Raw genomic sequence first — 11,399 nt, 5'->3', positions numbered from 1 at the left:
GAGCGCACACTCGGTATTCTGGGCTGAGCGATGCACAGTGCGCCGCAGGATGGGGTGCTCGCCATATTTTGCGGTGACAGGCACGCACCCGCTGCTCCCGCTAGACATCTCAGAAGCGACATATCTTGTTCCGCCCGCCAGGTCACGCGCTCACGACAACGGAGCTGATATCATCAAGAGCTATTACATTGCAAAAGCGGCAGTCTCACCTCGCTGCGCTCCACTCAAGAATTCTGGCGGCACGTTTAGAAGATGCCCGAAGGTTTGAGCTTGAGCACGCAGCATCAATTCACGACTATAACTTTGAACGCGGCTCTCTGGTCCTGATGAAGAACTCGGCAATCGACAAGTCCATCGGCCAGAAGATGCGGGACCGCTATAATGGTCCATTTGTCGTGATTTCGCGGAACAGAGGTGGAGCATACATTCTTGCAGAACTTGACGGATCAGTGTTCGACCGCCCGACAGCCGCCTTCCGCATTATTCCATATTTTGCGCGCGAGAAAATCGAGCTGCCGCCTCTGGATGATTTCCTGGACGTGTCAACACAGCGTTTGAGGGAGTTAGAATTAGCAACAACAACGGACCCAGATGATGACGCGTAGGGGTTAGTTCCTTCCCACGACATGCCAGTTCCACCTGCGTAGGTGGAACCGGGATGACATCATACGGAGCCAACCCGCCGTTCATCCGCAGTGTCTAGAAATATAAAATTTGGAATGCTAAGTAAAGTAAAACAGCCGCAGGAAACAGTTCCGACTACAAAAAGAAACAGCATAGAAGCAAAAAGAAAAGTCTTATCTCATCGCTCCCCCGCTCTGCTACAGCTCCGCCGCTCACCCTCGCCTCGAAAACAGCTACAGCCCAAGATGCCTTCCGCCCCATCGACACGCCGCGCTCGCACTCAGCAACACCGAGGTGTCCGTTCCATCGCGGGACGGCTTGCCGGTGACCCCGACTTCTGTGCACAAATTTCGGCAGAACTCTTGAGGATCCGCGCGGACCGTGCTTCCCTCCCATCACGCTTGGTTACCGACTCTCCCGCGGCACAGTCATCTCCGGCCCGCTCTGGCCCAGCTACTTGCGCATACTGCGGCAGCCGTGGTCATGGCAAATTCACCTGTCGGACCAGCCGCGTACATGTGGCAATGGGGTATGTCAAGTACAACGCTGCGGGACGCTATGTACTGCCGAACGGGGATCACTTACCCATGGATGTTGGCGCCCGCCAAGGAACCATTCACAACCGAATGATGGTTTACTACGACTCTCACCCTGCCGAGGCAGAGGCAATCCGCGAAAAGCGTATGCCAACAAGTCCAAACCCCGCCGGCCCCTTGCTTTCCCACGTCATTCGGTCTCCCCGGCGCCCTCACGCACGCCACTGTACATTGACGATCCGGAGTTCTTCCCCTCGACTCGTCACTCACCAGCACCCGCGACCGCGGCGGGATCGCTGACACCTGCGTCACTTCCCGACTTACTGCCTGGCTCACCAGCGCAGGAGGTCATTGATGCAACATCACTGTCGGACCTCGGGCCCTGGGACGTGCCCAATCGTTGCCACTTTTGTGACAGTGCAGCACACGTTGCCAAGGACTGTCATTTCCAGTGCTGGACCTGTCACTCAAACGAACACGACGACAGCGTTTGTCCCAGTCGCGCATCAACCTCGGCCACTCACTGTCACTCCCCATGTTTCAGCCCCGACTCTCCCGTCTATTCGCCCAAATCCCCGATCTATTGTCCGTCATCATGGGATGAGTTGGTGGATGACCAGTCTGACATGGAATTGGATTCCGAGTCGGACTGGGCAGACATTGACACATCACGCGGCGACTCCTTGGGCGATCCTATCGAACTCTGATTGACTGCTACACAGCCCTGATTATCATCCCTCGCTTAACCTACAATCATTAATGCTCCACCATCACTCTTTCCCTCTTACTCACTCATCAGTCTCTTCTAGGATGACCGTGGACGGTCATCTTTTCAGTTGGGAGGAGGTGACGAGCCAGGCTCGTCACGTGGTTGTCGCGTCTGTCACATCACGTGTCACGCGCGTCACACAGGTGCCTTTCCCTATTTTCTGTTCATTTCTGTTCCTTGTCCTTGTTCCTTTCCTTTGTCCTGGTTCCTGTCCCTTGTTCCTGTCCCTAATAGTAGCAGTTAGCATATATAAGCCTTGTAGTAGGATAGCTTGAAGCAGAGTTTCTCTCCCCCAAAGTCTCAAAAGTCTTCTCTCTCTGTTCTGTTCTCCCCAGCTTCTCTCTGCTCAGTCTCAGCCAGCCAGTCATAAGTCAGCTGTTAGCCTTTAGGTTGCAGTTAGTGCTTTTTGGAAGGCTCTCTCTTTTTCAGCTTCTTGCTCATTTGTGTGAGCAAGTGCGTCAACCCTGAACCTGACAAACCCTACCTGACTTGTACTCTACCCTCATCTTGCACATATAGATATGCATATAATGAATGAGGTATATACCTTTCTCTCAGTTTATTTCTACATTCTAACATGAAACCCTCTATCACTTCAACCCTCCACTCGTGCTTTCCAGGGAAGAGTAAAATGTGGACAATGAAGAGGATCAGGATGTAGCGATGGCGGCATCCGGTTTGGCCTTCCAGTTTGAAGCTGAACTGGACCAAACCAAATACCGTGTAGGGTAGAGCAGAGGTCAGGGTCAACTCGCAGGGTTTCAAGATAGGGTCTGTCAGGGTCAAGATACACCAATTCTTGAATCCGGCCAAACCCAGACCCTTTCTGAATCAACCTGGAGGGTCCAATAAGTTTTTGTGATTTAATAATTTCCTATCTAAATATGATTTTATGACTTTTTAAGAGACAAAAAAAAATCAGATGTCACTCAAGTCACTCAAGTGACATGTGACATATGAGTAGATTGTATTCAATATCCTTAAATTCTTGAGGAATAGGCTACATATACTATATCTGAGCCCATATCATATAGCAAAATGTATATTATGTTAAAATTATTGTTCCAAATACATCTTCTGCTTCCCTGTCTGCAACCCGTGGGTCAACCCAGACCCGGTTGGACTCGTATCCAGAAGAGTCAGGGTTAGTCAGGGTCAGGGTCAGCGCTCTTGACTTTTCTCATTTCCGCTGTCACCCGGAAATGGGAATTGTGGAGCAAGGGATCGGACGATCGCTGGACTTTGCTGGAGCAGTGTGACGCAAGCCGCCGTGACGCAAGCCTGATGCAAGCCGCTGTGACGCAAGCCTGACGCAAGCTGCCGTGGACGCAAGCCGCCGTGACTCCGAGTGAAGTATTCTCTCCCTTTCCCTCCTCCGTCATCTCTCTTTCATCTTAAATCCAGGCACTCCCCGCGCACCATGCTCTCCATACTCACTGTAGCCGTGACTATGACAGGAGGCCAACCCGTCGTTTAGTGACAGTCAGACTCAAGCTTTTCGGGCAGCGTGGGCTAGTACCGGCCCGGGTGCCACTCAAAGTGCTGCAAGGCGACGTGGGGTGACCGGGCAGTCAGTCTGGGAGTACTTAATGTACATTCAATGTCACTTGTGGATTATAGTTAAAGCTCCGCACGAGTGTCAACACCCGCGGATGTTTGCACAGGTACCTGCAGGAAAACATCCGCAGGTTTGACATCCGCGGATACAGGTATCCGTTTCCCCACGGATGCCAAGAGTACAGGTATGACTCTTGAAGATCTCAATTTTCATTATCTTCCATATATTCCAGTCACTACAGTCTTCTTATGCCCTGTGGTGTCCATATCAGTATATTACTGGATACTATATCCTATATAAGCTCTTAATATTGTCAATATACCTCAGTATCCTAATATTTTATTCAAAATACCCGTGGATAACCCGTGCAGGTACCCGTATCCGTGAGTACAGGTACCCGTTTCCCACGGATGCTGCAAATGCAGGTATTGGTTTTGAAGCCTAAATTACCTGCAGGTAGAGTACAGGTACTTATCCGTGACACTCGTGAGAAGCCTTAATTATAGTACTTGACATTGTCTGCCTACTGCATATGAAACTGACTTGTCCTGCCCAACTTCAAGGACTTGGGAATTCGGTACATGAGTGACCCAATTGTGACCCCCGGACATCCGGCCGATCGCCGGCGATCACCGTCTGAGATATTCCTTTTCCGGGTGACAGCGGAAATGATAAAACTTCACAACTCAGGGTCAGGGTCAGCCTTCTGAGACCCGGTGATAAGCCGCAGTCTGGGACAGACCAGGAAACGACTATTTTTGTCGATTTTGTTGCTCAGCGCACGTCTCAGAGTTGACATGAGTCCCGAATGGTCAACTAGGGAGTTACCTGCACAAGAACATATCAAAATCCAGTCAAATCCTATCAAATCGCTCATAGTGATTCCAAAGTCTTGACTAGGAAAAGTTCGCAGAGCCCGCTTCTCGCTAGAATCCATCCAATTCTATGCAAAATACCCAAAGGGAGTGTATTCTAAAAGGCATATTCGGTTTGGCGCTCAGTGGAGACTCGAAATCGACAACTCCTAGACTAGGGCCACCCCTATCTCTGTTGGTATCGACGACTGACATCATTGGAACGTGGTTTCGGATCATGCTGGAGGATCGGGAGTGCCAAGGGACGGTTAAACGGTGAAAAACCTACTCAATTGATTGGGGCCTGGACCTGTGATCAACGGCGACTCTAAAACACTGTCGAGGAACTGATCATCTGAACATTGGAAATGCGCCAGGAGAGTTGGGACAACTACCGCTGAGGCCATACGCACAAGATACGAGTTATGGGTGTCAATCGAAAGCTGGGAAGCAGAGCTATCCACTTATCCTACTCAAGATCGAGGGATTCTTCACAAGCAAAATTAGATGGTCGCGAACACGGAAGATTTACACAGGTCATTGACTCCAACACACGCGATACCAGTCATCTGGACCTGGATTTTGCGACTCCGGGTCGTATGGCGAAACGATACCTATACAATTATGCACATGGACGACTTTTCTTACTCGAGATTTTCCCTGATTCTATCAATTTCTGTTTAGTATTTATACCTCTGTTTTGTATTTGGCAGGTTCACGGATTGCCCCGCTCTACTAGGTGCATCTGGGGATCTAGCTCGTCAATTTATCTTGCTAGCTCTTTCGAAATAGTATCATCGCGTCGAAGGATTATTGGTTGAGGGTTTCGGTTGCCGTTTAAAAGAGAGTTCCGGTTGCTGTTTATTGGGTTTCGGTTGCTGGTCGAGAGTTTAAGGCAGTTAGTTCCTGACTCGAGACAACTCAGAGGGTTTAAGGCAGTTAGTCCTGATCCAACGAGTATAAACTCTCCGGGCATCGTATTGGCGCTTCTCTATTGCTGAGTTTCGTCGATAGTACGCTTTGGGGCACAACAAATCAACGTTTTTCGCAAGAAACTCGTATCAACCCTACAACCTTACACATTTGTGCCAAGGCTCTGTTCACAGGGGTCTGTTCTCGCACAAGGAGTCGACGATATTTTGGGTTTTGTGACTTTCCCTACTCGACATTATACAACTTTCTCTCTATCTCAAGTGGAGTTTTGGTTGTTTTTGTTAGTTTGGTTAGTTAGAGGCTCATTTGCTTTGTCCCCACTCCGCACTCATCACCGGACCTGTGCTCAACCCTATGAACGCGCATTCAAGTTCAAAGTGTAAGGCCTGTCCTCTCCAGCACTGGTATCAGGCCACCGAAGGCCCGCAACACACAGTATGTAATGATAGGAACAGACACCCTAATAGGGGGAATGCACACATAGAAAGCACGTGACCAAGAAAGATGTGTCAGACCCAACACTGACTTTAATGGGCCCTTTTGGTTCGACTTGAACCCGCCCGCCATACTTATGGCCCGACAATTCATCTGTTCTGTTCTGGGCACATGTTTCTCAAGAGAAGCCTGGCATAGCCCGACCTGAACCCTGACAGTCAGGGTCAAGGTCAGGGTCAGGGTCAGGGTCTGAGTCAAGTTAAACAGACCCAGACCTGTACCTGTGCTCTATCATACAAGTGGTAAGCAGTGAACAGGAGGGGGAAATTCACAACAATATAGTGTTAATACTATTTGAGCCAGGCTAGCCCTAAACTAACAAAGCTAATATTTTGGGAGTATTTCACCTTTTGTGAGTCAACTATTATAAATTTTGAATAGGTTTGAACTGAACACTTACTCAATCAATGAAGCTCTACTACTATGTGCAATATGGAGTCATTTGGTTGACTTTGGATTTTGAAGTCAATTCAATAAACCTTGACTTGTAGTGAAAGTCTGTGGTTTTGTAATCAACCATATCAGGGTTGAAATCAAGTTTGTAGAATTTGGAAATACCTTTCTGACCATATCCAACTTTTGATGAACAGCCTAGAAACCATCAAGTAATTGGGTTAACAATCTAATAGTCAAAATATATTTTGTAATAAAGTCTGTGGTTTTGTATACAATGAACTTTATGTTGAATACCAGTTTATAGGCCAATTGAATACCTTCCTGCTCATATATAACATGTTAGGAACGGATAAGAACTCATTAAGATATGACCCTACCACTGTTTTGAAAACTCAGGGTTGGGTCAGTAATTTGCATTTTCTGACTCAACCATTGACCTTGAAGCATAGGTCTAAACTGAATAGTAACATGTATTAAGGGTCCCTACAATCTGGTAACATTTATTAGAAAGTTTATGTAAAGTCATTAGAAAGTTTGTGTAAAGTCATTACAAAGTTGTTATCCCATTCATGCTAATTATGTATTTAAATATGTAGCTGGAGACTGAACTTGTAGGGTCTACCCGGAGATCAGACCCTTGGGGTTGACTTGAGGGTTAACTTGAGGGTTGACCCTCAAGTCACTGATATACATACAATATCTCTTACAATTTCTCCAATGTATATACTGACAGTTTTAATCACAATTTCTGGCATGAATAAATTTGAGATTTCAACAATGATTTCATTGTACTGTAAATCTACAGTTTCAGCAGTGGAGAAATGTAAATAGAAACAAAGAGAATCTATGTGCATTTCTCCACTGCTGATTTCCTTTGTATCATCTGTGCTGAAACTGTCAGTGAAATCCTTTGTTTCACTGTCAGTTTCGCCACATTTGATATGCGTGATATCATGACCAAATATATGTGCACAGATATCAACCATTTCAGGCATAGTTTCAGTCCCATAGATAGTTTTCATCTCAGACTGCCTAAAACTAGTATATATTTGACTAAAATCATTCTCAGTTTCAAAAATGTATATTTTGGGCAAATCTCCATAGGTTGATTTGGTTCTAGATTCTACCAGAATCTAGCACAGTTTCTACTTCAAGGGATATTTTACCAAATCCGGTGTGCTTGGTGAGCGTGACATCGATGAGCGTCGGGCAGCATGCGGCCCAGCGCCGGAGATGGGTGATCTCTAGAGCTGCAAATTGAATCTCCGCAAAGTGGTCTCCGTTTGAATTCGAATCTGGACTGCGCCGGCTCGTCGGTAGCTGCAGTATTTTCAAGTAGGTCAGTTTTGCAAGGAAGACATCGATGGACGCCAGAAAGGCCTGCGACTGTTTAGCTATCTCCGCTCAGGCTTGCGGAGAGGGCAGTAAATTACCTCGTACGCGTCTACATCACCACGATCGACAGTATTACCAGCAAGTAGAGTGAGCATGGTAACAAATGGCGCATAGGCAACGACTGCGGCAAATGGCGCACTAGCAGTGTCCCATCCGTCACGGACAAAAAAGGCGCATGATGTGAGGGCCGCGGTGTTGATTACGCGCAAAACATCTCTCGCTCCATCGGGGCCAGAGAAGCAAGTAAGGACGAGACGCTCGATGGAGGAATGCAGCAGCCAGCGTTCAGCTAGTTCCGATGGCCCAGCGAAGCTCGTGAGGTGGGGTAACGTGACTGGTGGTATCGTCGCTGACTCGGAGTCCCAGTCTTTAGTACTAGTATCGGCATTTGCAAACAAAGCCTGTGCTGCGATAGACTCGGAAATGGTGAGCACCTGGAGTGTTGCCTGATGACATTGGAGGAATTCCAGGGTCACGTCTGGGTAGTATGGAATGGTGCAAGATCGGAGACGAGGGAACCTGATAGAGGAAAACAAGTACACACATCTTGATGTGTCCCGGGCCGTGAGATTGGGCGCCACGGATAAACAAGGTCTCCACCCATTCAGCGTTCCTCAACGCATTCCAGATGAGCAAAGTCAGCTCGTCAGCGCCAAAGGAGTCGTGTTTTCCGAGCGCTTCTATATCCAATTTGATACTGTTCACGGTTAGTATTATACTTGAAAGCACTGGCAGCGCAGAAGCTTAAGATGAACGACTGACATGTCGAGGCGCCGCACAGATCTTACGCACCGAGGCGCCTCAGCGAGCGTCTTTATGAGGGAAATCGTCCGTGCAGCGTTGGAGCTGTCAATGGTGGTGGTGTGGTACAAGGACCGGCGACAGATGGCGGCGAGACGCTTGTTGACAAGACATAGAGAAGCAGTATCGGCTGGTGGGGAAGATCGCGCTATGAGGTCGACAAGCTCGTCTGGCACGTCGTCCATGGTGGTCAGAAGCAAGGAGTGATGGTCGCGTCATACACGCGTTTTTCCCGAATGACGTGGCACGTGCGTGACAGTATGGTCCGTGCGCGCCACGTCTGACTTGCCGCGGTGAGTATGCACATATATGGATACGGCGGCAAGTTAAGTACACGTCCAAGACTATAACGGTGTGTTGAATATGACTGTACATGAAGTCAACCCAGGCAAAACTGGCGCTGAATCACAGGATGCACCAATGATAGCCCGGCTGCACATGCAAATTACCGCCAGCTCCCCCTCCTTCGGCACTATCGAGGGAGAGTATCAAAGCCAATGGGCGGAGCAATCTTTGCGTGGGCGGGTCGCGCCATCCAGCTTCTGCACAAGCGATACCGCAGGTTGAAACATGTTTTGTCCTGAGGACACGCCTCCAGTTAGCGAGGAGACTGAGGACAAGAGGGCGAGAACGCACCAGAACAACCCACACACACGACCGTTGCCGCCACCGCCGCCTGGGTCTTGGAGAGTTAAGACAACGTCTTCTTGGCCTGAAGGCACGCTTGAGCTGGGAAACCTGGAACAGAAAGGCAATGACGCGCACCAAAACAAGACGTCGGCTCCCTCGGGCCTCAATCGAGGCGCTGAGCTCCACCTCCGCCACAATCGCCTCCAACAGCACATGCCTGAACTCGTCTGCGAGACAGCGACAACTTCTCGAGATACTCGTTCCCCTACGGAACTCATAGAGTCTTCCTGTGCGTCGTCTTCCTGTTGTCTTGCCGCGATATAAGCGAAAACAACAACTCGCCGGAATTGTAAGCGGGTGGGCATCGTGCTGACGAAGCATGAGGAGAAGACCATACACAGAAGTATGACGACGAACCAGTCTTGTCTCCGCTCTATGCAGCTCCACGTCCGCCACGGATAGCTGCTCGTTTACGCGGAGGGCTGCGTGCTTGGCCAAGTATACGATGCGTCTCGTCCAGCCAAGAGACGCGGAGCGGCAGAGGCGGTTCGTCGCGGCGGCGCGTAGCGGATGGTGCACAAGAAGCCTGCGTTTGATGTGGCAGCGCGCACGTGCGATCCGCGCTGGTCCGTGCGCCGCCCGTCAATCACAGCGCAGCTTCTTTCCGCCCACTTCCCCTCTCATCCTGCTTGCTCATAAGGCCGGAGGCCGTGTGTTGGGAGGATGGATGGGTAGAGCGGGCGTGAGACCGTGGTCGAGGGGACGAGGCGGATGGAATAGGTGCGTCGCGTCACAGTCCTCCACCCCAGAGACAGACTGACACGAGTTTCTTGACCTCAGTGGGTTAACCCTGCCGGAGTCCGTCAGCTAAGAAGAGCGTGGTGCAGGTGCAAGTAACTCACGCGGCACCATTAACAAAGAATGATTTGGCGTTCAATTCTCCGTCTACTGTTTGGTTCAAGGAAACAACACATACGGGATTGCGAGTGCCCGCGGGTAGCGCATGAGTAGCGAGAGGGTCGAGGAGATAGCAGCTCACGACGAGGGTGCCGCAGCGGCGGCGAAGCTCGCGCGGAGTGATCGTGGCAAACGGGTAGATGGTACTGACGAAGTTGCGACAGCCTGGAAGAAGCCGTCGGCAAAGAAGAGCGCACGCTCATAGCGAGGGACGCACCGTATGCAGCGCTGCCGCGCCTTCTCTCGGTTTCCCTTCCTTCGGCAACCATCCACCATTTCGTCCTCCACCTATGGCGGGGGGACAGTGAGGCTGCGCTGGCGGCTGAGACGCGCGCAGGGGCGGGATACGGTAGGCCGGGTGACGGGAAGAGGAGGAAAGAAGGTGCTGACGTCATAGATGGATGTCACGGCACCACGCGCCGGCGACACGTAAGCAGACGCGGGTTGTCCGCTCCCGCCATGTCGCGCGAGTGGAAACTGGATTCGAGCTCGGAAACGGAGCCGCCGGATGCCTTGGGGGATTCAGGAGCATGGGATGAGTGGGACGAGTGGCTGGGCTGGGCTGGGACGGCGCTGTCGTGGTCGACGCAAAGTTCAAACGAGTGGTAAATGCAATGAGGGATAGCGCTGGGAAGACACAGGTGCGCTGTTATGCTCCTGCGTGTAGTCTTTTCCTCACTCGCAACTCAGACTTGTCAAGCCTGTGACGAATCTCTCTGGCAACACCCGCGGAATTTTCGCTTTCGCTCGTCTTTCTGCCGCCGCCTTCAAGCCGCTGCTGTGTGTATTCTGGAAGTAAACGACGCGCACAAAGATTTTGCGCACGGGTGGCACATTCTTAGGGCTAGCGCGGGCGACTGGGCAACTTGAACTGCGCCGCCTGTATCTCGAGAAGCCAAGGCTCCTCGCTCTTTGCTTGGGCGGCAACCCGGCCTCCTTGTCTTGTTGGAGCGCGGTATGACACTGCAGAAGGGAATCTCGGCGCACAATCTAGAAGGGCGTTGGCGCGACGTATCGCCCTTGCTTGTCTTTCCACCGCGCCGGTGTGTCTCGGATCTCCTGGGATTGACAACTCGCACTGAGACTCTGCTTGGGCGCTGCATCCTTAGCGCTAGCGCGGGCGACTGGGCAACTTCAACTGCGGCGCCCGTATCTCAAGAAGCTCAGGGTCCTCGCTCTTTTCTCCACAATCTTGCGCGGCACCCCGGCCTCCTTGTGTTGTTGGAGCGCGATACCCGCAACGGTCTTCCAGATGACGCAGGCAGTACCAGTATACCCGCGTCTTTCCCGTCCTCGCCGCAACAACGGGCAACTGACGGGCGTCGACTAAACCCTTCGGATATAACGGCGCGACGAAGCACGGGCTTCGCATTGCTAGGGCTGTTCAGGAGCGGCTTGTGCTTCAATTTCAGCGATGCTTGAGGAGGAAACTTGAAGGCGCCCTGTACCCG

The 11,399-nt window shown here is 50.8% G+C and overlaps 1 protein-coding gene across 1 annotated transcript; it reads left to right on the top strand.

Moving 5' to 3' along the window:
* Positions 1-326: 326 nt before the first annotated feature.
* Positions 327-605, top strand: MIND_00903700 (Integrase catalytic domain-containing protein; the record flags this gene model as incomplete). The annotated part of the gene is made up of 1 exon (XM_037365679.1): positions 327-605. The coding sequence occupies one exon, from the start codon at positions 327-329 to the stop codon at positions 603-605; it is 279 nt and encodes a 92-aa protein (XP_037218921.1).
* Between the last annotated feature and the right edge of the window lie 10,794 nt (positions 606-11,399).

Source organism: Mycena indigotica, assembly GCF_014461135.1.
Source record: "Mycena indigotica strain 171206Taipei chromosome Unknown Mind.scaff0007, whole genome shotgun sequence".
In the NCBI taxonomy this organism is placed as follows: domain Eukaryota; kingdom Fungi; phylum Basidiomycota; class Agaricomycetes; order Agaricales; family Mycenaceae; genus Mycena; species Mycena indigotica.
This window is presented reverse-complemented; position numbering and strand designations above follow the sequence as displayed.